Source organism: Drosophila rhopaloa, unplaced genomic scaffold (genome assembly GCF_018152115.1).
Source record: "Drosophila rhopaloa isolate 14029-0021.01 unplaced genomic scaffold, ASM1815211v1 contig_167, whole genome shotgun sequence".
Lineage (NCBI taxonomy): Eukaryota > Metazoa > Arthropoda > Insecta > Diptera > Drosophilidae > Drosophila > Drosophila rhopaloa.
In genome coordinates, this window is record NW_025335047.1 from 3,083,418 (window position 1) to 3,111,332 (window position 27,915).

Sequence of the window (27,915 nt, forward strand, 5' to 3'; positions counted from 1 at the left end):
CTGCTAACATCCACTGCTTGCTGAGAAAAGTGTCAACCGTGACACTGCTTATAATATTAGCAAAATGGTAGTTTTAAAAAAAATTCGTTATGTCTTAAAATAGATTTGAAAAATCTAAAAACAAAAACAAAAAAGACAAAAACTTCTGTCTCATTTGCATAAAAAATTATGGATAAGCAAATCTCCCCCATAAAATACATTTTTAAATAGCAAATCCAATAAACCAAGAATTCATTTGAATTTATTTATGTGATTAAATAAAACAACCAACCGTTGATTTTTATTTACGTTTTATTATTATTATTATTTATACATAACTGCGTTCACATAGTTAATGGTTTACTTAAATAAGAACGTTTTTTCACTTGTTCGTTGTTCATTGTCTTTTGTTTTGTTCGTTGTGAAATACTTATGCTCAGCGCATAATATTTCCTGAAATAGATTTCTTTACATACTCTTTAGGGTAGTGTACATTATTGTATTTAATTATGTTTTACCTTAAAAAACTTAAACCCATACAAAAATGCTTTAAGCTACTTAATGTTATTAACAAAACCCACCATTGTTTTTGTTCGCTTTTCATTGTGTTTTCTTTTTCATTTTTTTTATGCTTGCCCTACGTGTATTCGCGTGAATTATGTAGAAAAAACAATCACAGTCCATTGAAAAATATATAAAAATAGTTGTGTGTGGAATAAATCGCCCGTTCCGGAATGGAGAAAAGGTCTTGTACAGAGGGTTGCAAAAGAAATGGACATCTAGCAACGGATTACTGAATTCGTGACACAAAAAATATTTACAACAATTCATTTAGGTACCTAAACCTTACGCTTTAAACTACGAAATGTGCAAAACTTAGCCCAGGGAAACGAGTGCCGAGTAGAAAGCTAAGGAAAGCTGCGAATGTGCTTAAATAATTTATGACATTTTGGGCAGAAACGAGAGGAAGTGAAACTCGGAAGCGGATAAGAAGTGGAGCCGAAGTAGGGGGTAAACTAACTAGGACGACGAGGACGACTAATCGTGATCTAAAGTAGGCATCTAAAAATAGGGTGATATCTGGAGGACCTAGCCGCGCTTGGCTCGCAGCACCAGGAGCGTCAGCACCAGGAAGCCCACGATCCAGGACAACGTGCTCACATAGCCGATGTACACGTCCGACTCCAGTATCGCCCAGCCACGTGTGAGGATGGAGCGCAGCGAAGAGGTGGCCAGCGTGAGAGGGAGGCACAGTGATATGTATCTGGGGGAGATTACAACATTACATTCCATTCTAGCACGGGAAATCCCCTCCGGAACTCACCTCAGCACTACGGGCATGCCCTCGATGGGCCAGATCACGCCGGACAGCAGCAGGGTGGGATAGAAGGAGCCCAGCGCCAGCTGGATGGCATTCCTCTCCAGCTCGCACACCGAGGAGATGAGGAAGCCGAAGCACATGCCGCACATGCCCTGCAGCAGGGTCAGCACGATCACCCAGAAGAGGTCGCCGTTGTTGGTGACCCCGAACACCACCAGCATGAAGATCAGCACCAGAGTCGTCTGTCCGCACATCACCACGAACTGGGTGATCACGTGGGAGAACAGGATCTCGAAGGGCGAGACGCCAGCCACCCAGGAGCGATCCAACAGGCCCTGAAAAAGGCAAGGGGTTTAGTAATTGAACTTTATTTTAATTTTAAAAACTATTTTTTATATTTTAATATGAAATACCAAATAAACTTGTTATTAATATTTTTTCTGGCAATTAAGTATTAATTCCTTGACTTACCTCAGTGCGCTCAATGATCAGAGCCGATGACGTCAAAGCCACAGCCAAAAAGAATACAATACTATTAAATATAAGAAAAAAACATTAATGACACACCCATAAAACAAATAGCTATGCGAAACCTACGTCAAGATCACGCCAGGTGCAACGAAATCGGTGAACGATGGATTCATGGTGCCGTAGATGGGGTCCCTGAACTGAATGGGCACGTCGCCCAACTTCGGATTGCTGCCGCACTGCCCCAGAAGGCCCATGGCAAAGTCCCTGAAGGCCAGCTGGATGTCACGGTTGAGCATGACGCCGATCTGCTGGTTGGACATGTCCAGCCAGACCTTCACCTCGGAGGAGTCAATGGTCTCGTCATCGGAGTCGCGACCGAGATTAGCCCGGGCAATGAAGGCGTCCGTAAAGTTTTCGCTTATGTAGACGGCTCCCCAGGCTGTGCCCTTTCTCACAGCTTCTTTGGCATCGTCCAAGTCCTCATAATACGTTTTTACCACACTCGTGTTCAGGTGACTCAGGTAGCGACATCCCAGGTTCTTAAAGTGGCAGCCGTCTTCCCAGTAGCAGTTTTCCTAAGGATAGTTACAGATTAGTAAGTTACAGACTATAATTAATTTTATGTAAAATAATTGTGCTTGGTATTTAAAGTTTTATAATATTTAAGTCTTCATTTGTTTTGTGTTTGCTACCTTAACTGAAATTTATCTTAATATTGGTCTCTTTTTTTTAGACTTCCAAATAGTATTTAACTAATTTATAATAGGTCATTACATATCACAATGTTTTCTTGTGCATTTTAATACATTCTTTAAATCGTTATAGTTAAAAAAAGTAAAAAGCCAATCAAATCTATTTAATTAAAGAAACTTATTCAAAGAAATCTTTTAACGCAAATATCAGCTAAATTTAAAAATGCCATTTAATCAAAGAAAATTAAAAAGAGCTTCTGTTAAGTAAACTTCAAAGGTGTGCCTGAATAAAGTAGTGTGTAATTGTGTGGCTTACCCTTACCGTGTCGTTCATCTCTCCGTTGACTATGGCCAGGTTGAGTCCCTGGGGATCACGTCCGATGGCCAGGCAGAAGAGGATCACCTGCATGACGGGCAGGGCGAAGATGAACAGCATCACGCCCACGTTGCGCCACATGCGCAGCATGTTCTTGGTGAGCAGGGCTCGGATCTTGCCCTTGGAGGTGATCTTGCACAGGTTGGCATAGCAGTCCTGGCAGCTCTCCTCGTCATTGGGATTGTTGTTGCGCCTCGACGGCGGCGGACTGTAAGGTTCCTGGTTGAGCTGTCCCAAAAAAAGTGGATAATCAGACAGGGAAACACAGAGAAAAAACCCAAAAACAAACCGTGTAAATCGATCCATTGCTGTCGTTGATCAGCACTTCCTTGCTCTGGTGGAAGTTGAGGCCCACCACGCCGCCCTCCTGACTGGAACTGGGCTTGTCCATCTTGCTGCCAAAGGCCATGGCGTGCAACGAGATGTTGTTACTACTCCCAAACAAAACCACAAACAGATGGGGTGGAACACAGATTGCGAGCATGCGAGTGTCGGATGGAGAAGAGTCAAGGTGGAGAGTTCAGAGTGGTGATTAGAGTGGTGGTCGGGTTAGCCACGTGGTGCATGCCAGATGGGAGTCCTTACCTGAAGTTCACATGGGTCACGTCGCCCTTTTGGCTCTGGATGCGGGACAGCTTGAGGAACACCTCCTCCAGACTGATGCACTTGTAGATGGAGAGCAGCACGCTGGGCGACTCCTCGGCCAGCAGGTGACCCGATCGCATCAGACCGATCTGCAATATATTATATCAAATAGTTATATAATAGTTTAGAAATACCTCTACCAACTCCTTACCGTGTGCGCCTGTCGCGCCTCCTCAATATAATGTGTTGTGATGATGACCGTCTTCTGGCCCGCCTTGGTGATGTGCACCAGATGATTCCAGATGCTCTGACGCAGCAGCGGATCCACGCCCACAGTGGGTTCATCAAGGATCAGGAGCTCGGGATCGTGCATTAGGGCCACGGCGAAGCTCACTCGACGCTGCTGGCCACCACTGAGGTTCTTCACCAGTCGCTTCTCCGACGGCAGATCGAGGAAGTTGAGCAGGAACTGTAGCCGCTCCAAGATCTCCTTGGTCTCCATGCCGAAGATCCAGCCGAAGTACATCATGGTCTCCTGGATGGAGAACTCCCCGTACAGGGCGATCTCCTGGGGCATGTAGCCCACTCGTTTGCCGGGCACTCCCGATCCTCGAGTGCCGGGTTTGCCGCCCAGCACGAAGATCTCACCGGCGTCCATGTAACGGCGACCCACAATGCAGGACAGCAGGGTGGTCTTGCCACATCCGGAAGCTCCAAGGAGTCCATAACTGGGAAGAATAATATTAGGTTATATTATAATATTGTTATAAAGTTTTCCAAGTTAATCTAGCCCATTCGCCATTGACATTTCCTGAAGCAAGCCATAATAAATTACATTTTGAAAGGGTAATAAAGTAAAGGGTTAATACAAAAACGTCGAATTAGGAGTGGTTAAGAACCTACATTAAAATATGTAAACAAAAGTTTCAGTTTCTGCTGACAGCCAAAGACCGATCATCAATCAAATACTTTAGTTTTAGAACCTGGAAATATCTTTTTGAGCGCTATTAAATCTGGCTTAACTTACGATAATGGCAAATTGGCAAGGCATGAAAACGGTAGTATAGGAAATAACATTTTTAGGGAACTCAATTTTATATTACGAACTTTCATTGACTTTAAAGGTAAACAAGTGCAAGTTCTTGATCATTTTTATGGGATCGCAGAGGTTGGAAAGCCAGCCATGACAATGAGGTAAAAAGTAAGCTGACAAGGGGGAAAACTTTGTGCCAATTCAGCACGAAAACTGTCGCCACGATAAACACGACTATATTTGTGGCTGGGTAAATAAATACGAGTGTGGCATGTCGGCGGCGATGTCAATGTTAATTCCAGCAGTTCAAGTTGAATTATTTCGAAATGTTCACCTTGAAATGTAAGAAATGCCCGCGAGTCTCTATCAAAAAGCGACTCCGCCTCTTTTTTTTGGAGGGGCTAGTCTCCTATCATTATCACCATCATCATGATGAACTTGGTGGCTGTGATTATTGTGATTATCGCTTTGTTAGTTTGTCGTCCGTTTTGCGTTTGGTCTTCGGCCTTTGACAAAATATTGCAGCACGTAGGTCGCACGTTTCGGCCTGTTATTGAATCTATTATTATAATTAGCGCTGCGCCATTTAACCAAATAAACGATACGAAATCTGGAAGTCTGGAAGTTGGGCCCAAACTTTAATTGACACAATCGTAAGTGCGCTGACTTTGAGGGCCCAAAAGCAGTTCGTTGACTCGCCGCCTCCGAAAGTGACTAACCCAGCGACCTGACCTAGGTCAAAAAGCTGAACGAACCGGGCTGTTAACTGGGTCAAGACTGCTGCACACTCGGCAGAGAATAAAATAAAATTCGATAAAAAAAATTCCGTTACGACACAGCATTAATTCGGCGAATAAATCACTCAGAATGCCGAAAAAGAGAAACAAAATTTAATAACAACTCTGCTCGGGCCATATCAATGCCAAAGTCGGCGAAGAAAAAAAAAAATATTATTTACGATTTTATTTTTATGGCCCCTAAATGTTTGCCAAAATTCGTGAACCCCGTGAGGGGTCTATTTGGGGATCGCCATTAAGCACATGTGCCATGAGTTGCGGTCTGCGAACAAACATAAATATCGTTTTCCAGCCATTTGCAATCTTTCAGACGATAATCGATCGGTATATTCGAGAATATCGCGAATAACCCGAGTGTCTGGCATACGAATGGATTTTTGGATTAATTGCCACAACGTGTGGACTTAGCCGTGTCATTGACGTCAGTTGGGGAAGCGGCTTAATTGGGATCAGCTCTGCGGGGCATCTCCGGCATTCGAGAGCAACGACGACGAACTTTAATAACGACCCTCGTTAGCCGCTTCGAGTTATCATGCAAAAATGCCGTTTCAATTGCAAGATAGTCGAACGACTAAACCGGTTTGCCGTCTATAATAGCCGCAATTAGACGCAAGCGTAACCGAGTGACCTCTGATATAGACGACATCGGAGATCGCAGATCGCAAATCGCAGATCGGTGCAATCGAATCGCAGTCACAAGGAAATCGCTTAGCATTGCCCATTCGGTGCTAATTCCGAATTCGAGTTCAGTCAGCATTAGGTGCTAATTACTTTCGCCGTTTCTATTTTATGAACTCGCTAAATTGAGCTGTCAACATTTCACTTTTATTGATGGAACTCACATTGTTCCCTTGGGCACAGTCATGTTCAGGTTGTTCAGCACCTGGTTGGCGTTCTTCTTTTTGCCGTAGGCCTTGAAGGCATGCCGCACGGAAACGGCGGCCTGTGTGTTCCTCGGTCCATTGGCCGGAGCTCCCCAAGCTGCCACGGCATTGGTCTGTGTGCCACCATCATTGTTTGTGGCCGCCATCGCGGTGTCTGTGGAAATGCTGCAAGGAGATCAAGAAGAATAAATTAGTTCAAAATTTAAAATAGCAAGGAACCGGAAACATATAAGCATACTCTTTATAGAAAATAAATGATTAATAAAATATATACCTAAAATATATACCTTACAGGTGGAACTGCTCCATTAATAGATCAAAAATATACCTTATGTATGGAGCTGCTTAATTAAGAGATCAAAATATATGAATATTCTTTTTAATATTTAATTCTTTTGAATCATTCTTTTATACACATCCATTTTTGTATTTCATTTAATTCTATGTCAATTCATTTACAAGTATAAACTTTGTTTAACACACTAATATAAACCTTTGCAAACAAATGTTTTAAATCTTATGAAAAACATGTTCAAAACAAAACAAGTGATGCAGTTTAAAGAAATAATTTTACTTCATTTTTTGAATAAACCTTGTAATTATAAGCTGATTTCTTAGAATCTTTGGTGGTATATCAAATGCCTAAAATAAACAATGATCAAGCAATTTAAATGAATAAATTGAATAAATTTTAACATTTTAAATGCGGGCTGTTATTGAACTAGAAAAACATGGAGATCACTATACCTACTTATCTCAAATAAGCTATAATGTATAGTTATCCAACGAATTAATTAAAAGTAGGTGTAGAGCTGTCTTTAAGTCAACAATGAGCTAGCACTTCAATTAAAAAACCTGATGAGTGCTCAATTTGAGTGCCGGCTATCTTTAGATTTTTAACCACCCAACAAGTGCTTACAGTTTTGTAGGCCCGGTTTCTGAGGTAATTCCTCAAAGTCCGGATACTAAAAGCAGCAATAAACATACATTGTACAAATCGTTAACGAATAATAATGAATATCTGCTACGATTGCAGGGCGAAACTTGTTCCGTTGAGTTCGATTGATAGAATATTTTATAGTATTTTAATTTGCCAGCTTTAGGCAGCTTCCTGCTGTCGCATATCGCATGTTTCATATATAGCAATTTGCATAACGATCGCCTAGCGGATTTGCATCTCAGTCCGCGTTTGTGTTTTGTGGGGTATGCTTCACTCAGCTTCGAAACTATGTCAGCGGCACACATTGCAAAAAAGCATAAAACAGAGCGAAACAGCGGGCACACAATGGACAAGCTTGGCAACACTTTTCATTTCAATATTTATAGTTAGGCACTCGGCGCACTCGTCTCTTGCCCAACGCGCTTTTTGGCCACTTGGTTATTTGGCCACTTGGTCGGCCGAAGTCGGAGTCCAGCTGGAGTTGGCCAAGTCTGGTTTTGGACCAGCTCTGGCCGATTGCTTAACAGCCATCCATCCATCAGCCATTGAGCAAATTTGCCAGCCGCACTTTGCAGTTTGCATTTTGCATTTGCATTGGCAGCGCCCATTATGCAATTTCCCATGCAGTTTTTGGCACGCATCGAAAACGTGTAAAAATAGCCACCGAAAGCTTCTCCCGTTTTGGGTCAAGGCTAGCTGCACTGTAAGTCGCGGAGGAAAGAAAGTTCATAATTGCCTGCAATTAATCACATTCGCACCTCCTTAACATATTTCGGCTGGCAGCTTTTTTTTTTTGGGGGTTTTCGTATCATTAGCGCTGGCGAACGAGCAAGTCATACCAGAAAACGAGAAGCGAGACAAACAGACCAAAAATATAAATAACATGCTGGAGGGGGAAACTAGTTCAAGGTCACTGATTGAGCGCATTCGATCGCCGATCTGTTGTTGTTTTCTCCACCGATGTCGCTTTCGAAAACGATTTGGCTACGGTTTTTGGCTCGGTGTCTCAGTGTCTCGATGTCTCGGTGTTTTTGCTAATCGATTGCGTTACTTCTCGTTAAGATAAATATTCGATCGGCCGCAAATATTTGCATTTATTATAAGGCACGAGATGGGTTGGTTGCCCAATGGTCGAGTGGCGAGCAAACATCCTCGAATACCAAGCTTTGCAGGGAAAATTAAGTAGCTTTATTATGCGACGACGGCCTATCAAATATTAGCATAATGCGTTGACAACATTTGGGGCTGGGCCGCACGAATTCTGAATACGAAACGCACTCAGAAATGCCATGCTGCAATTTCGGCTGGCCGGTTGACGAAATGTGTTTCAAGTTTCAAGTTCGTTGCCTGAGTCTTTCGATTTGCGTGCGCTGGATGGAGTTAGTCACAGCCAAAAGCCAACAGAAAACAGACAAGAGACAACAACCAACGATCGCGGGTTGCGTAAATCGGTGCGTCTCTGTGTTTGTGCCAGCAGTCAACAATGGACAAGGTCAGGCCAGGTAGTTTTTTATAATGACAACAAACCGACATTTTTCCTCTTCTCCGCACTCTTGTGCTTGACATTTATGGCTTGGAAATTCGGGCCCGTCGATGGTGTTTGTGTTTTGTTAATGCTTATTGATAATTTAATTAACTATTAGAGCGCTATTTATGCATGCAGCGATTTGCCCAGCACGGGTCCACATTTTTTTGGGGAATTTTTGTTCGGCCGATTTCTCCTGAGACGCGCCCCAGTGGATGACAGAGCGTGAGAATGGGACACTGGGTTTGTCAACACACCGAGTTATGGGCGGAAAAAATACTTCACAACAGTCGTCATTTCCCCTTAACCAGAAACCATCAATAAGCTTAACTGCACCACTCTGCCATAACTGACACATTTTCTTTCCGCCCTTTGCTCACCGTGTTAAATGCGGACTTTAGAATGTGTAATTATCGTGGCGAATAGTTTAAAATAAAACCGAATGCGGAGAGGCAAAGTGCGGAGGGACTCCCACCGAGACGACAGTGAGGTCATCTCAAGATGTGGACTGCCGGTTACAGAGGGAGAAAAGTCGCTATGATAAGGTGATCAATTTGATATAGTATTTGTAAGCATTCCTTCATCATTCCTTCTTAAACATTTATCTCGCAATAATATGGAAGAGGCTTCTGTTTTCAGTCTGTGCTATTTATATAACAGCTAAAGAGCATGCATATCGTGCTGCGATTTCATTGATGATCGAGCCGCCTAATCGCCTGTAATCAGCAAAGGGAGAGGCATTATTAGGGGACTCAAATCGTTTCTGGCCCCGTTCAGCCGGAGTCTGTCACGCATCGATGGGAACAACGAGCTGAATGCTAAGCACGCCGATCCCCAATAGGTTCTTGCCTCCAGACTTCGGGGGAATTCCAGGCCAGAGCGGGTATTATTGACAGGCAAAACACCTCTTAGCCATTTCCATAGCAGTCGCTGCCACACACGAGGAAGATGCAAATGTCGTGTAATTGCCTTTTGTCGTACTGTTCGCTTCGTTTTTCTTTTCGCGCGCGCATACAATTAAGTGCCTTCTATTCTTGGGCCAACGAGGAAGCCATTGAAATGACAGACTTGTCATTTGCCAAATAAATCAGCGAACTTCCATGATTTACAGACTGGTGGTGAGTGCTGAAATCATGACTGGGAGATACCCAGACAATGTTTCATCTTCACATGGATCGAGTGCGGATCAAGTGGTTTTGAGGCCGAAAGAAGACGAATTCGCGATGGCTGTGATATGGCTGGGATTATGCAATGAGCCTTTTGGTATTTGACATAATTACAAACTTGTTCGCCCCGCTGAGAAATGCGGTCGCATTTTTCGACCCAGCCAGGCTGGCAAATATGCAAAAGCGGCCAAAGCGCAAAAAAAAGCGGCAAAAGAAACACCAAATATGGCCAAAAGCGGGAAAAAAGACACAAAAGGGTGAAGCGCTGGAAAAGTCAAATCAAAGGCAACACGATTATGCAACGTTAATGGGTCGACAAGTGTTGAAGTCGTTATCGGGCGTTGACAGCAGGAAACTGGAAGACAAAGCCGAATCCCAGCCAATGACTGATGGCCATCATAGGCGGCGATTGACTTACCACCAAGTGGGTCAACATCAGTGGGTCAAAAAAGAGTGTGGGGAAAAAAACAGTAACGAAGTTATTGCGTCTGTTTCGCACCTTGATTGCAATTTATGGCCGTAATCCCTACACGTTTACCCACGAATTTACTTACGTTGATATCAGCATTTTATTTGTTGGATTTACTGGTGGATTTGCTGCTGTGCCGCTGGTGGGTGTTGTTTTGTTTGCTTTGCCTATTTCTTGTTTTTATTTGCCTTTGTCTAAATGCTAGTTACTTTGTTAAGCGTTTACTTTTACTTCGCTGCCGGGCCAATCTTTTGCAATGCCCAAGTGGATGTGAGGCTGTGTTTTATGTGTTTCAGGCACACATTGCTGAAATGTATAAATAATAATCATGTTTGAGCGTAAATTGTTGTTTGATTTATGCACTGGAGTTTGCCGAGCTTGTCTTTCCGCTGCTCTTTTCGCCTACTTTTGTGGCGCGATATTACGCATGCGTCACGTTGGCTGGAATCTTGTGCAGTCATCGCGGGTGATCAATTTATCAATGATTTTGTACTCCCAAAGGAGCTTACGATTCGCGGGAAAAGCCGTCGAAAGAATTGCCAAACGAGCTTCTAGATCACTTGGAAAGTACCACTCTAATACCTGAATCGAATTCCCCGTTCGAAACATTATACAATCAACACCTTGCGGTGTTTGCTTCTGTTGTTGTGATCACAGTATAATGCCATAGTGCTGAATCATGCAGCATTATACGATCAACGATCCAAAGAAAACTGTGAACGTTTCTTGGACGTTGCGTCAATTTTATAAGCGAACGTACCAAAAGCCGCTTATTTCATTATTTCACCGCAATAACAATAGAAGTAGTAGAAATAATAATAATAATTGAGCCCGAAAGCAATGTACGCATTTGACATTGGAATTCAGTTGTTTTCGGAGCCACTTGGAGATGTGTAAGGCGCTGAAGTTAAAGCTTTCAAAACAACAGGCGAGTTCTTAACAACATATTGCGATTCGCTGATGCCTAGTTTGCATGCCGAGTGCGTTGCGATGCCAAGGTCAATAGTAGCTGGCATGCAATGGCTTTCCGTGAATTTCCGGTGCAGCGGAAAGTTTTATCTAAGCGCTAACAAGTGCGTCATCGAATGTGTTAAATGTGAGAGAGAACCCGAAAACTGGCCACCTATGAATCATCGCTCGAAACTCCCATGTATTGGCAACATATTGCCCCATCAGTTGGCCACTTGAGCATGAAAGCATTTAACCACCATTTAACCAGCTGCAGACAATGCTTGGATGAATTTATTCATATACGATTTAAATTTCAATTGGGCAATCTCAATGCAACCGCCGAATGACTTTTTTTTTGAGCCAATGCAGACAGGAAAAACCATTTTGGTTGGTGATTAAACTATAAGGTTTGATGGCTACGTGTGTGGCATTAAGCAAGTGGGTAAAATAAGGCCTCCAAACTAATTAGAACCGCCTTGGAAGAAGACGACATCTTCCCCAGTGCCACTCACTACTTTCGATCTCTAGTGGCCAGTTTTCATTTTCTTCGACTGGCTTTTCCGATGACATAATTTCAGGCACGTATGTCTGTGAGCTGGCTTTCGGTGCAGCGGTGTGCGACACAGTTTCGTGACTGCAACTTCTTCGAGGCGGGCTTTTGGCCATTTCTGCAAATGGCAAACCAGTCGGGGGGTTCGCAACTGGTTCTGCAACAGGTCTTTAGACTTTTCTGCGGCCCGAGCCCAAAAATAAATAGTCGAGCACTCACCCGCACTGGCTAGAAATGTGTGTTGGCCATAAACCAGCGTTAGATAATCCAGATGGTCTGTAAAGCCAGCCGAACTTAATCAATTCACAAGTGGCGTGTATCGATTGGCAGTTGTTGTGCTCTACAAACCAGTCTGGAGTCCGATTCCTGCGAAAACTCGAAAGAGAATGTCCGATTGCCTCAATTAATATTTAATTTTCTCAATTGTTGTGTGTCTCACAGTTGCACAATCGAGTCCAGACATTAAAACAATTTGGAGTTCAGCCGGGGTCACGTGAACCGCACCAAATGTTCGGCCTGTCATGGAATGATTTACCAAATCTGAATTTATAATGTCCACGAGTATGAATTACAAATGCTCCTTAAAGGTCTACACCCTAAAGGCCAATTGAAAAATCAATATGACGAACTGTCGTTTCGAACCGATTAAATCTCGACCCGCTTGTTAAGCATCTCACTTGACTTTATTGAGCAATTAGGGCCTGTTGATCGGTTATTAAGTGACCAGCGTCATGGAACAGAGCATAGCATTAAGTCCAGTTTAAGTCTAATTTCATTGGTTATGCAGCTTAGCCCAGGGCAATCATCAAGGGGGAAGTATCGTCCGTTCGTTTAAAATCGATTAGAGCAATGCAAATTGTTTGCAATTAGTTTAACAATCCCCATAATCATATCGGATCGGATCAGATTGCCAGGCGAGTATTCTCGACTTCTGTCGGCTATTTATATAAGGCTTTAACTTAATAGCGGCGCTGCCTTGGTATTAATTAAATGTCGCACCGCTTTATGGCTTAGCAGTGCCTACAGCTCGAGATATAACCTCAGTTGGCATCGCTCTGTTGCCGAGTGGTTTGGATTGGAGGCACCTTGAACTCTGCTCGAAGCATAGCCGCGACGTGATAAACAGAGAATCAGAGACCCCAAATAATAAGGCAGAAAGAAAGAAAGACAGATACTGGACGGCACGAAAAAACCCAAGTCGAAAATACCAGTTCAAGTTTAAACTTTAAATGCTGCACAGCGCGGAAATGCACATGCGGGGGGAGAGGGGAATGGGGAACCTTGACAACTAATTTCAGGGCCCTCGCCGAAGGTCTCTGGGTGCACAAAATACAAAATACGACGATGAATGCAGTTTATTGTAAGATATAATTGTTATTATTATGACGCTTTTCAACTTGTGCAATGAAAATGCAAAATGCAAAAAGTCACAGCACCTAATTGCGCTGAACTTTGCTCGAATTGCAATGTCCAGTGCAAATTGTGGTGTACACAAAAAGTGGCTAACTGCTCTATAATTGCCGTTGACCTCTTCCCATTTTGGGCTGGTGGGCGTTACCCGAAACTCGGTACTTTGTTTGCTCCCACAGGGCGGATTAAGCTGTAATGTGCTGATCTCAGATAGTGACTAGTCTTTCAGCAAAATATTCATGGGGGTCTTAGGTCACAAAGAGCTTTTTTTAGTGCGCAAGGAAAGCGCTGTCTAGAATAAAAAAATTCCATAAGGCAACAAAATGAAACAGGTATTATTTCAAGGGCTTCGGCACCACACCATTAAGCCGATAAGCAAAAAGAAAATTAAGCAAAGTGCTTTGCGATAATATCCATGCACAATGGCTGCAGGAATGACACATCGAGGCGATGTGAAATGCAGTTAATGACCGAAATTATGGCCACATTTGCCACATTTTTTTATGCAATTCACAACCATTACAGGGGAAAAAGTGTAGCAACATCATGATGGAGTTGCTCAGGTAATATCAGATTAAGCATATTCTAACAACGTTTTGGGGCGGCGATGACGCCCATTATTTGTATGCCAAACGCGGAGCACACGCGTTGGAACATTTTAGGGGGAAGGAGGAAACGACAGGCGGAGGCATCCACTTTGTTATTGATGATGTGGATCTCAATGATGATGATGATGATTATGATGGTGTTGGAAGTTCGCGAACAAAGTAATTGACGACAAAGCGGCTGGCAGCCATTTGTTTTTGTGAAGAATAAGCTGTTGTTTGCTTAAATATCGCGGTGCCTGCCTTTTGGTCGATTTCCTGAAACGTGTGTGTGGCGGCACTGGCCATTCAAGCTCGGCAAATTCCAAATAACTCCCTTTCGTGTTTGATGAGCAAATTTACACTTACAATGCGCGTTCTAGCTGGGGCAAATATATATCTATTTGCACACAATTTCAGTCGTTTCGCTGGTGCTTTATAATCCACTTCTCGCCAAACGAAAGACTTAGGGCACGAACGCGATCGATCGAGTGTTCGTTCGAGGGGGTTCACAAGAAACCACGAGCGGACCGAGCGAATTAACCGGAGCACTTGCGTTGCGCTGAAAGGTACGGACCAGACTGACTTCGAGTCGCTGGCCAAAAGGCGGCCTGAGCTCAACCGACTTGATGCTGAGACGCTGGCGCTGCGTCGACGTCGCCGCTGCTGGCTTTGCACTTTACACTTTGTCAATGGAAGAGACAGAGAGAGATGGAGAGCGGTACAGAGCGGTGAGCTGTGAGCGGTGAGTGGTGAACGGTGAGCGGTGCGCGGTAAGCGGTAGGCGAGCGGACTGATACTGCACTTTTGCACGTGCGTTCGAAGCGCGACTTTTGAGCGCGTCTAGACGTTGGACCTGCGAATGCCTGACTGCCAGAAACTCAACTGAAAAGCTAGCCAGCGGCGAAGCCCAAGCAAAGCGCCAAACACCTGCGCCTCAGAGGCCACTCAAAAAGCCACTCACTTTTGAGTGAGCCAGTGGCTAGTTGGCGGCGAATGAGCGCGATGCGTCTGGCAAATAAGCAAGTGAACGAGTGGCAAGGTTTGTTGGCTCTGCTCCTGGCGGCGGTTCACCTTCGCGGCGACGGGGAAAACTCTTAAAAAAAAAGGGCCCCGGTTTTCGGGTTTTTTACGTCGTTGTTGTGACGTTGAGGCGGCCAACATGCGGCTTATGCAATCCGTCAGCGACCTTGACGCCGTCTTCTTCCTCGCCGAGAATTGCAAAAGCCCAACGGGCCGCTCACCCATTCACTGCAGCTCTCTTTTAAATCGGTTAATGGCTTCATTTGGTCGTAATTGCCATCGCAATTCCATTAAGATTCCCAGGCACTTTTAATTAAGATTGCATTTCTTTACATAAGTAAATGCCAATCTAACCAGTGCAAAGTTCGCCGCTAATAGATACCAATATTTGCAGCTGCTCAAGGCAAACTTAAATGCCTTAATTAATATAATTACCAAGCCAAAGAATGATTTTGGGAGCTGAAGTGATGGACAGGCGAGACGCAAAATCAATAAACATGTCTGTATTAAAAATTTTGTTGTTTGCCTATTGCACAATTTCAATGTCATTCAAGAAAAAAAAATTAACAAGCCGACGTTAAGGGCGTGACTAAGGGCGTTTGCCGAGTTAGGGAAAAACGAAGCCAATGTACAAGAAGAGAAAAAATCCAAAACAGACCAAACTGTCCAGTTTTGCGCAATGCTGACATTGAAAATGCACAGCCAACTTAGCGCTGTGGGTGTTTCTGGCCAAAAGTGCCATCAAATCGGGTGTTGTAACAAATCGCGCCCGAACATCTTAAGCAGGTGGTCAATGGTCAGTGGTCAATGGACAGCGATACAATGGCAAGTTGGATTTTGGTTTGTCTTGGACAGCGGAGTACATTTTTTTCTTTTGCTATTAAACGGCAATTAACTGGCAAGGTCGCCTGCTATACATTATAATATCTGCCCGTCATGCATTCCCGAGACCTAAAACATCGACTTATCTAGCTCTCAAATCGGTATTTAATAAGCGGTGTGATTTTTTTCCTTTACAGATTACTCATACGCCGCGTTGTCCGGCGGGGCACGTCAGTCGGATTTAATGAATCGCATAAAACCGATTTCGCGGCTGACTGATGGGCCTGTAAACATCCTCGTAGTCGGTGCAATGGACATAATTGTAGTTGAAAAACAAGCAATTCAGGCAGGTGTAGGTACATATGCGAGCAGATGTGGAATATCAAGAAATAAATAAACGAAGTGCGTCGCCGTCGCACTTGACATGGTTTTTGGAAGACGACAGGCAACGTGCTAATGAGCCCTGAAAACTCAGCTCCAGCTCCAGCTCCTCCACATTCATCATTAACTGGGATATGTGGCAATAGACTTATAACGTTTATGATTCACTCGGCTCATCATCGTCTGGTTTCCAGCTAATTTACAATAAGTAAGCTGCTGGGTCATGGTGTACTTACATGTGCAGTTAAAACCATGTAAAGCCTTCAGCCTCTTGGCTCTTACAAGCTGCAAATGTCGTAACTGTTGTTTTAGTTTCCACTAATGGGTAACGCCCACACAAACAGAAATCCAAGCCAACACAGTTCGCTTTCAATACGAAAACCAAAAACTAAGCTTGCAATTTTCTACATTTGACTACGTCTTTCTTTGTTTTATGGCTTTTTTGGCCAGTCATTCTGCGGCAGCAACAACACCAACACCTTGGACAAGTTTGTTGACTTCGGCTTGGAAAAACGAGAGCAACAACAAGTGGTAACTGCGAAAATGGCAACAGAAATATTGAAGAAATTGGTTGACAAATGTTTCGGTGTTTTGCCATGGCATCAATTTCCTCTCGACAGCTTCACTTACAATTTCGGCCTTTTGTCTTGCGATGTGCACATTTTGAATCTACATTTTCGTATTGTCTACTCCATCCCATTTATAGCCATTCCCAGTCTGGGTTCCCCATTCAGACAGACCATTTCATCTCAGCTTAGTTTCTTCTTTCCTCTGTGTTTTTATGTTGCTGTGAAAACGGGCACAAGGTCGCCGTTGCGACGAGGAGGAAGTTTGCTGGGAAGCTGTCGGTGCAAAGAGGCTGGAATTCCAGACGCACAGCAGAAGCTCCAGCCTGACTTTAAATTAATTGCATCCAGCCACGAGACGACGGCTGCGGCAGTTTCAAGCTCATAAAACGGATTGCACTTAACGATTAAAGATAAAATTTCCCTTTCGCTCGAAACTCGTTTTTTGCTGGAACACTCGCCCTGTGACCTAATCCTCTATTTCTGCAGCGTGAATTATAGTTTAAATTAAACAAAGAAGTAATTAAGTAAAACGTTGTTTTTATTTATGTAAAAAGATATACCTTAATATTTGTTCGCTCTAGAATTTTGTATATTTGTCAATCTTAAGCACTTTATTTCTTTGTACAAGTCATTTAACTTAACTTTACAAGTTTTTAACTCGATTTTAGCAGGTTGCTTTAAATCAAAGCTTACACACTAAAAATTATTCTTGTTGTAATTATATTTCAAAGCTTAAAGGTTAAATAGGTATTTATATTTAATGCTCAAGAGTCACAGAACTAACTAAAAGACAACTGAAGGTGACTCTTCTAAACTAAGCAAGCAATTATTTAATTTAAATATGAAAATATTACCAAAGTTTAGCCATAACCATTCAGAAGCCATAAACCACATGAGAAGCAAAAACAACATAGCATACATTTAATTCTAGCAACCTTCTTAACTTTATTTTTTTGTGTCGGAATTATTGCTTAGCACCTGTTGAACTGCTCCCTAGTTTTGCTCACTGCATTTCGAGCAATGGAGTGGAAAGCTCCAGCTGCTGCAAAGCTTTTCAGTACTCAAAAGTGGTTTCTTTCGCGACTTGCCAAACATTATGCAATTTCTGCAACTCGGAGCTAAGCCTTTTGCCTACTTTGCTTTATTTTCGAGCGGCCACATGCAAAAGAGCTGCTAATGCAAGAGCTTAATTAATTACAATTAGAGGCTGTGACCGCCCCATAAACAATGATCTACGAAATGGCAAACGCAAACGCTCCATTGGTTTTTCTCTGCCTTTGCTGTAATTGCTTGGTCCACTTCCAGTCAGGTTAACATCCAGCTCAACTCTTCTCTGAGTTGAATAATTTGTGATGATTTTGGCCAAAGCTATCAAAAAACACACGCCCCAAATGTGTCAAGGTCTCTTGTAAACTGGCAAATGAGCAAAAGAAACAAGCCACATAAAATCAAATCAAATGGAAACCGAAAGCTGGTCGAGCGTTGTGGGATTTTGGGCTCAGCGTTTTGGGTATATGTCTATAATTATCGGAGGAAAACTTTTTGGCACACAATGCACGGCATTTGAGTCAGATTTTTGCCAAGTTGATTGGCCGCATTGTGCAATATTTCTGTCTGTGCGACCACATTTCGAGCCAATTAGCAGGCTGGCCAAATTGCTGTTAATACTGTGAGCAAATACGCTGAAATAGTTGCATATGGCATATGGCTTCTTGCAGCGCGGCTAAAAGGGTGAAAGTACTCGAGAGGTATGGCAAAAGTTCAAACAGCAAAACACATCAAAAACAACATCATTGTTGCGAAGAAAAGACCGGATAACAAAAGCCCTAAGAATCCGGAAAAATTTATGTGACAAACTTTATTCGGGGAATTACTTTAAGCCTACGTGATATGGCTGATATTCATTAAGATTTAGCTCACTTATCATAACTCTAAAGATTTCCAAAGGTGGTGGGTTACTCAGGAAAACAAAAGCCAGTGACACTTGCACATTGCGGAAATAAATCTTCAATTGCCAGTTCTTATGACAGGCGTGTGCTTTTTTTATTTTTTATTATGCTGACTTGGCGATTTCCTTTAAGAACTGTGGCCTTTCAGGGCAAACGACTGTCTCCACCCAGAGTGGGATAGAATTAAGCGTAATACACCTTAATAGCTAGACTTAAAGTTCAACATAGAACGTGGAAAAATGTTCCTAAAGAGCGCAAATGTTCTATCAAAGATAGTTTGGGGCCAAACCAGAATTATGAATTGTGTTTACGACCTTTGCAGCCTATTATTGTAGATCAACGAGCTTATAAATTCTCAGACTCATTAGTTATAATCTTCTCACTGGGTAATCAAATGGTTATTGAGCTTCGGCTAATGTCATTTTTTAAACAGCGTTAATGATTTAAAAAATTATTTAAAAGCTTTTGTATCTTGAGCTTAAGTTTCAAATCATCCAGCTGTGTTGACGAATTTATTTCAAAGCTTACTTTTGAGCGGGCTTTTAACAACTAAGCCAAGTTTATAATAAGCCAATACGAACCTGGTAGCCATGAAATGCACAAAAGCTTAAAAGCAAGCTTTTAACACTAAGCAACACAGTTTAAGATATTTGTTTACAAAGATTTTATAAAGATTTCCAATCAAGCTCATGAATAATGGTTTACGATAAATCTTAATATATTCCTAAGAATATTTAATGGAAGATTCAGTTTTGTAGGAGTCAAATAAATATTCTTGAAGCCTTTGTCGAAAGGGCTATAAAAATAAAAACATTTTAATTATCCTCTAAATAAAATGCGCAGCTTGACAGGCAGGTCCCCCTTATGCATTATGGCTTTCGCAATTCCCATTATATTGAGCAATTAGAATTCTAAGTTTAGAGCGTGCTTAAACTGTTTTAAACGGTGCTGGCTTTATGGGGGCGTGCTTTGGTTGCAAATCATCACCTTAATCAGCAATAGCTACAATTAACGGCACGCCAGGAGCGACATGTTTGACTAAAACATGTTGACAGAAACGAAACCGGAGTGATTTCCCAATATTTCGATGCCACTCACAACTGAACTAGTTCATGCGGAAGTGACGTAGCTGATTGAGTGGTGGATATTGTATAATGAAGGCCATCAAAAGAGAAACACCGTTAAAAGCAACAAACAAACTCATTTGGACCACCGATTCGGCGGTTATAGACCCGACCTAAAGCCGCATTTGGATGCTAATAATACGATTATATTTGACATATAAAGAGCTACAGAGTCGTCGCCAAAAAAGGGGTCCTTAACGAACTTAAAAATAACGTGATAAAGATTTATTGGGGTATCATATTTTAAAGGTCTTTGAAGATTTTGATTTCTTATCTTAGATTTTGATATTTGTCAAACACATAGTTGTCTGCAAAACTAAAAAATCAGACATTTGCTTACACATTACAATAGAGAAATAAAGTTCTTATATTTCTTACAAAATTTAAAGCTACCTAGAATATTTTAAAATCTCCGGTAAAAATTCTCCTGCGCATTGATCTTTTAAAATATTTAATAATATATTTACCAGCTTGAAATAGAAACTGTAAAAAAAGGGTCAAGTCAATAAAAATATGAAAATTATATTAGACACTTAAAGATCAGGTTTCAAAGCTACGCCCCTGTTTAGCATCGCATGTGTTGCCAATATTATGTCATTCAAAAACCAAACGAAAGAAGAGACTTAGCATAAATGAATGACCAATTTGTATTTGCATAAAGCCGATACTTTCGCACAGGCACACACCTCCCCTGTACCAACAATTGTATTGAATTAAGGCAAGATAATTTTGACACATCGTTCGAAATCGACCGATTGCCGGATGTGCCACAATCCACTCAGCTGCAAAAATCGCTAACTTGGCACTGATTGCGCCGGTGATGGACGTTAATTTGTACGAAAACTCATTTGTTTGCCATTTATTGTGCGGACTGCTTAGGGAAATTATTGAAATTAGCAATTAGTGAAATTAAATTCAAAGTGCTGAAAGCCAGCCAGCCGTTGCCGACTAAGGCTAAATGGCCGCTTCTTTACTATCGCCCCATAGACAGCGACCCTGGGTTCTATTTATAAGCCTTCGACTGGCGTTCAGTGGCCCAGCGATGCGCATGAGCCATAACTTGTTATAAATTTGTTACCTTACTACGTATTTATATAATTGCAAATTTCACTCGTCACTTTTTGAAGTTGCTTAGCATGTGAATAAATGCAATTAAAGCCCAGCGCTTAATAAGCATGACGTGGAATTTGCGCAGACTATTACGCGCTGCGAAATCGGGAATTTGCACGGCGACAAGCTTACGAATTCCCGGCTCGACGATAATGATCAGCTCCCAATGAGTTGTCTAAATTTGCATTTCACCCAGCCACCATCTTGTGAGCCTTGGGCAATGCACCGAACTTTATATAGTATGTTCGAGGCTCCCTAACACAGTGTCATTCACGTTTGGAATTCAAATAAATACTTCACAGCTCGCACAGTAATGAATGTGATTATTTAAACATTCATTGATCGGCGAGTCCCAACGATAAATATCTTTCTCGATTCGTTGGACCAAAAATAAATAGCAGATAGCACGTGTGAGTGTTATGCAATGTGTTAAACAAAGCTTTGGCTTATGAGTCGCAGCTCTACTCAATCGAATCGAAGACACTATGTTCTTGAGTTGCGGCCTCGAAGCCAACCACTATTTGTTGTTATTGCCTAGGGAAAAACTCAAGTCAGAAAACAATCAAAAGACTTCGGCAACGAACTACAGGTGATTAGTAGATGAATATCGCATCTGAACCGAACTGAGCAGTTCCGTTTCGGCCTCTCTCGTCTTAACGACTACTTCATGGACCATTAAGGGGACTGTGAGGCAGATGTAATGGCCGAATGGCTGTGACTCACATGGCACTGGGATCCGACCAGCTGAAGTGACGCTTTATCCTTTCGAGGTCCAGTACGGGCTGCTGCGGCTGCTGCTGGCTCAAGGTTGCCTCTTTCTTCGGCGCCATTTTTAGGTTTCTCAGAGGGATGCACTGGGCACTACTGGTCAATGGTTCAATGGATTATGCGAATAGCAGTTGCACAACTGGTTTCCCTGCTGCCGCGGCTGCCAGTAAATAGTCTTGTTTATCTCAATTTGTTTCTGCACACACACACACCGCTCGCTCGGTTTCTCACACAGAAATTCGCGTGCGCCTCCGCACAAAACAAAAGACTTAGGCAACGAACTAAGACTTCATATTAGGCGCGAGCGAGCGTTTTTTTGCCTTTTAGCTTTGTCTTTCCAACAGCTGTTTTCGAGTTTTTGGGCTAAAACGTGGACGCGGACAACAACTGCGACGGCGCGATGACAACAGCAGGCCTCACAGAGTGCAGGTAAAACACGTAATTTGATTTATAGCTAAACTCTTCTTTTTATAAGGTACACGTAATAAAAGAGCACAAAGTGATATCGTTTTCTGTGGCTATAGCTGTAGCTTTAGCTGTTGCTTTTGCTGTTGCTGCTGCTAATTTTGCTGCTGCCTAACGCGCCGAAGTCGTGAACGAAACTGAAACCTCAAGACGCGCGCATCAGGCGCAAGAGCTGCCGAAATGCGACAAAACCTGCAAAACAAGAGAGCCCCGAGAGCTGGAATAAAAACCGACTCGAAGTCCGATCGTGAGCGAGGGAGATTGTATTTTATTCGGCGTTGATATAGTTTTTTTCATATAGATAAACATGCACGGTTATAGACATGCACATGGGGCAGCAAAAATCAAAAAATCGAACAGTCCAAGCCAACGAACTTGCTGAGGGAATGTAAGTCCGACAGTTAATGAGATAAATGAGCTGGGGGAGTAATTAAATATACAACATTTGTGTAGTATTTATATAATGTTGTATTTGTATGAGACAAGAACGAGAGATCAATGAAATAATGATCTGTAAATATATTTATATTTTTTTTCTTATTTTTAAGAGTATCAAACGGAATGCCCCCAAACTTCCTCCTCGAATTTTCCACAACACATCAATCAACAAATCGTAGAAAATCTCTACATTAAGAGGCTTAATTATAGCCATACCTATAACATATTTTCAGTTAGTTTTCGGCTACGCCCACTGGGCTTCATTTACCCATTTTTCACGGCATTTTTTGCGGCTTAATTAAGACCTTACACGATACCGTTAAGAGTCCCCCTGAGCGTCCTAAGTAACAACCTCTTGCTGTCGCGTTACGCGCCACAACAAATGATGAACTACACAGCAGAGTGATGAACTTTTAAGACGATTATCAAGTCTTGGCCATTTACCCATCAACGGAAAGGTATCTTTATACCAGTGAAATATAAATTTAGGTACGACTTAAACGAAGTTTAATTAGTAGCGCTAATAAAAAGCGAAATTAAAGTGAGTCGGTGAAAACTTCTCCACATACGACTTGTATAATTCACACATTTCCGTCAACGTGACAGCGATCAAATTAGAAAATCGCATAGTCGAGACCATATTTTAAGATATTTATTTCGAATAACAATGGAATTTCACGCTGCATTAGTCAGGCATTAAGACCAATCAAATGCATTAAAACCAAGTCAAAACAAGGCAGTTTCCCTGATCCCAGGTCAGATTTCGAGTTTCCGGCTAGTTCGACGGGGTCAGTGAAAGCGGAGGTAGGTCTTGCGCAAATTGCAGCACAGGCTAAATAGCCGAGACTTAAATAAAAACTTATCTAAATATTTATGTCGTTTACAATAGGCCGAATTGGTATGCAAATGGCGGGCAGGCTGTCGTAGCATTTCCCAAAATGCAAATGCGAGTCGGGCTGCTCTCTTAGCCACAAAAAATACTCTTTCACTCGCCGCAAAAATCGGAGGATGGGTTACCTCATCGGCGGGCGTCGTTAAACTGCAACAATTACGACGGCGAGTTGTCGGCGTAAATGAAAATCAATGAAGCGGCTAACAAACGAAGAAACGAATCGAGACAACTACGAATGTTTGCCCAAAGAAATGAATGCTAAAAGTGGCGCATGAAAAGAAAGTTTAAAGCACACATTTTTATCCACGCTTTTTGATATCGTTTCGTTGGCGGTTTTGAATTCGAATTTCGTTTGAGTGTGTGTGTGCTCGCCGCAGTGGCAGTAACGCTGCGAATGGGTAAAACTGCATTTGATAATTACGAGAGTACCTCGAGCTGGGTGATTCAATAAAGGCGGCGACCAGTGGCGCGGTCGGTTGCCTTTCCCGTCGATGCCGGGTAAATAACCAAAATTACAAAACCACCACCGACTGCGCCAAAGAATTTGTGTCACAAGTTGCACAATGCCCAAAGAGCCGACACACCAGACCACCGTACACACGGCGTATGAGCAACGAGTTGGCGATGGTGATGGCGATGGCGAACAAATACCACACCACCGAAGAAGTAAAACTGCAATTTGCAAACGTTACATAAGCCGACTCGACGACTGGGCGACCGGCTTGCCAGAGCCGCCTTGACGGAAGTCGGGAAAACATAGTTCCAGGGGAAAATCGGTTTTCCAAGAGCATGAAATTAGTTGAATAAATTTGACGCAGACGGGAAAAATGCGTGCAGATTTCAAACATGGCCAACGTCCAGTGGCGGTGTATGTAGAGTAAGCCAATAAGTAAATTGGCCAAAAGCAACATCAATTGCTGTTTGCTTTGATTGCGGTCGTTGGTCATGGATCGGAAGTGGATTTTCATCTAAATGGCGCTGCAGCTTTACAGCCACTTAAAAGTTAATTTAAAATCCTTATTTGTCAACAATTTCAAGTGGCTTAAAGTGTAAATGAGGTGCAAAGAAATTATGACTTGATTTGAAGCCGGTAATATGATTCAATTACATCATAATATCATATTTATTCGTGTATCATTTTTAACCAATATAGTTTATTGACAAAACTCACTCCTGCTTTTAAAACGTACTGCATCCGCGTTTGTTTTCGTGACCCAAATGTTGTCAGAAATTTAGAAACATATTCATTTTTATATTAAGCTGTGTGTAGGATAACAATAATGGCATAAGTCAGCGATTAACAGAATTTTGGATTTTTAATTTTATATACTTTACATTTAGTTGCTTACTATTCAAAGATAATACTTGTATTTTCCCACTCAATTTTCGACTTAATATTGAGGATTTTGTAAGCCAAATGGGTTAATGAAAATAAAAAGCATAATATTGTTAAGAAATTTAAATTAACCCCCCTATGCAGTCGATTCTTTACGTTACATTTGTTTTTTGATTTGAAATTGGTAAATTTCCCTTTTTCAAAAAAGCGCGCACTTGCGCATATAGTTGTCTCTCTTTGCTTATGTGGTGTATTCAGTCGCTCATAGTTGCTTCTCTTTCTTTCAATTTGTATATATAGTGTACTCCCTCGCACAACATTCTACATAATCCGGTAGATGGCGCCAGCAAATTATGCCTACCCCTATTGGATGTTTTTTTAAGGCGCCATCTGTGCGGCAAATGTTAAAACCAGAAAGAGTACCAAAGTTTATAGCATACAAAATGCAGAAATATTTTATATTTATTTTATATTTGTATAGGAAGTGAAGTATAGTAAATTTTTTGCTAAAATTTGAAAATGATTAAGAAATAAAACATAATATTTTCATAATAATAAATTTAAAATAAAGAAATAATTAATAATGTTTTAGCTGTTTAAATTTTGTGAATATGGGTTAACACTGTGGGTAACTGATATATTAACATAAGTCAGCCATGGCAAACCTCTACAAACATCTCTACAGTTGCTCCTGGGCAGCGGTGGCTAAAATTGACCGTCTTCCTGGCAAGTGGTTTTGCACACAGTATCTCATCTCCTCATTTGTTTGCAAGCGTTTTTTTATTATTATTATTATTATTATAATATTGGCAAGTAAATGTGCCACTTTTATTATATTATAATAAAGCCCTTATTTGCATTTTATGTTAAAAATTTTAGAACAATACTTTTTTTATTTAAAAATAAAGATATCAAACGATTTTTTCTGATTTAGTTCTTAGCTATTGTTATTAATTCGGTTAAAAATGCTATCGGTCTATGTAATTTACACTGTAAGAGCCACTTACTGAAAACGAAGTGGTCATATTGGATACCTGCAATGGTATTCTCAATGCCCACTTGGGAACAGACTTAGACTAATAATTATAATCGCAGCTTGTGTTGTAGAAAAACTAACTAGAACTAAAAATCTTTTTAAAATGATAATAACTATAATAAGATATAAGATAATAACTGAATCACTCCATCAACAAAATTGAATTGCATCTGTTAATATCTTATCTTTCAATTTAAACTAAATTAATATAAGGTTAATCCATTCCGGTGATTCTAAGAAATGAGGTGACTTTAGGTATACTCTTCCTGTTTACCTTCTGCTCTGCTCTTAGTTGAGATACCTGATACTCTGAGAAGAGGGGTATATTGAACTGGAAGAGCATTTCTCTTTACCATTTCATGGTCATATTTACTAGATGCATACTTTTCGGATATAATTTGAAATAAGTTGGCTTTTAATGTTATTGGCTGATATTAACTTGGCTGTCGGCCTAACTAACGCTCACTCCATTATATGTATGTCTGGCTTGGGCCATTTGGACAAGCAAACTGTTGGCCAGTTTCAACTGCATCAGTGCTCCGAGTCAGAGAATCGGGCAAACTCGTCGCATCACGCCCGCATAAACATGACCTGATTGATGTTGGTTTTAGTTGGCCATTTATTTGTTATTTGCACGTTACATGGCAGCCAGAGTTCAGAGCCCAGGATCTCTGGGTGCAGAACGAAGGACCAAGGACCGAGCACCAAAAGCCAGCCGGCAGCCATGACCAAACCGATACCGATGGCAGAAAGGGCCTAATGGATGAGAAGCTGGGACATCTTTAAAGTGCACTCTCGCCCTTTAAATGGAATGGGTTAGATGCTGTACATTCAATTTGTCACATGCCAGGGTACCGCATATTTGGACGGAATATTTTCGAATGTGTCACAAATTTTACACAGACGAGGAGCATGAGAACGAAGTGGAGAACCCCGCCCACTGGCGAACATGAATTATGCTTATCCACGTGTTATGCACAATGGCTAGCCGACCTTCCGTCGGCATTGCCACAACCTAATATTAATTTGCTGATTTATGACCGCCCAGGCCACAGCGAGGCAACTATAAATTTTAATGAAAATTTAATAAATGCGTCGGCCAGAGAGGGACTTTTTGGGCGGCATTGTTAGCGTTGAAATTTGAAGCAATTATGATGGTGCTGTGGCTTTAAATGGCGAGCATTACCATACACTGCCAGCAAAAACAAGTCATTAAAAATGAACATAAGCCCTTATGCAAACACAGACACACGTGCGAATGGATTAGACCAGAAAGCTGAGAAAAAACCACCGACCCCGCAAAAATGAAGCCTCTTCACAGCAGCCGCAGAAACAAACTGGCAGTCCGGCGAACTACGAACTCCGAACCCACAGACAGAAACGCCACAGACTCACAGACTCGGTCGATACAAAATAGTTAAATATTTTATGCCACTGCTATTTTACGCTTGTAAATCAGAGTCAAAGCCACAGGCAGACAGACGGCTCAGTTCAGTTCGGTTCAGTTCGGTTCAAGCCGGGCCAAAACCAAAAAGTTCGCATCGGAAAGTGAGCTGGAAATAGTTGAGCCTCAGGTCCATGGGCTTCGCCTCGGCCAACCTGCATGTGTCTCCTGGATTCAGAATGGAGTGGAGTATGTGGCCATCCTGCCGACGCTCAGACCTGTTTAATATTAAAATCAAATTCTCCGAGATAAATTTCATTTTGGCAGGCCCAAACGTCGCACGTCAGATAGGCAAATATTTGCTCAGCCCAGGCATTTTGCATTGAATTATTTACCGTCCAAATGCAGCAGCCACAATTCGAAGTACATCAGTAATAATAAGATAAACGCTTGTAAACGGTATGCAACAAATTAACAGTCATAAATTATATTAATTGCAATCCGGTTAATAATTTAGATACAATTTGGGCATTGCCAAATGCCAACCTGTCTCAGGTGTCGAAAGGCATACAATTCAATCTGCAGAAAGGCAAGGCAAGGGGCAGGAAAAACATGCCTCTGGCAGATTCAGGACTCTCAACCTGGAACAAACAAAGCACCATTGAGCTTTGTGTGGTTTTTTCCTGTGTTTCTTTTCTTTTTTGCTGGAACCCCCAGATCCCAGATCCCAGTTTCTTTGCCATGACCTGTTTAAGCAAAACGGCAAAACAATACAGGCTGACAGGCTATCCGTAATGGATATCGATATTTTTCAGATAGTTGGGCCAAAGGTGGGATGGTGGATGGAGGATGGAGGATGGAGGATTGTGGATGCTTCGGTTCCGG

The 27,915-nt window shown here is 42.0% G+C and overlaps 1 protein-coding gene across 9 annotated transcripts; it reads right to left on the minus strand.

The window, feature by feature from the left end:
- Window positions 1-273: 273 nt before the first annotated feature.
- On the minus strand, window positions 274-22,063 carry LOC108046810 (ABC transporter G family member 20). Of its 9 annotated transcripts, none has more exons than XM_017126712.2 (11): window positions 21,435-21,449; window positions 10,324-10,544; window positions 6,097-6,303; window positions 3,636-4,152; window positions 3,425-3,573; window positions 3,129-3,270; window positions 2,780-3,067; window positions 1,898-2,346; window positions 1,772-1,832; window positions 1,304-1,635; window positions 274-1,243 (listed from the first exon to the last, which is right to left on the minus strand). In XM_017126712.2, the coding sequence occupies exons 2-11, from the start codon at window positions 10,335-10,337 to the stop codon at window positions 1,069-1,071; spliced, it is 2,334 nt and encodes a 777-aa protein (XP_016982201.1). In that variant the 5' UTR covers window positions 10,338-10,544; window positions 21,435-21,449; the 3' UTR covers window positions 274-1,068. The 9 variants fall into 9 exon arrangements, with proteins under 9 accessions (XP_016982201.1, XP_016982204.1, XP_016982202.1 ...); XM_017126715.2 differs by lacking the exon at window positions 21,435-21,449 and adding an exon at window positions 14,103-14,603 and having other exon boundaries at window positions 2,786-3,067; window positions 3,129-3,234; XM_017126713.2 differs by lacking the exon at window positions 21,435-21,449 and adding an exon at window positions 14,103-14,603 and having other exon boundaries at window positions 2,786-3,067.
- Between the last annotated feature and the right edge of the window lie 5,852 nt (window positions 22,064-27,915).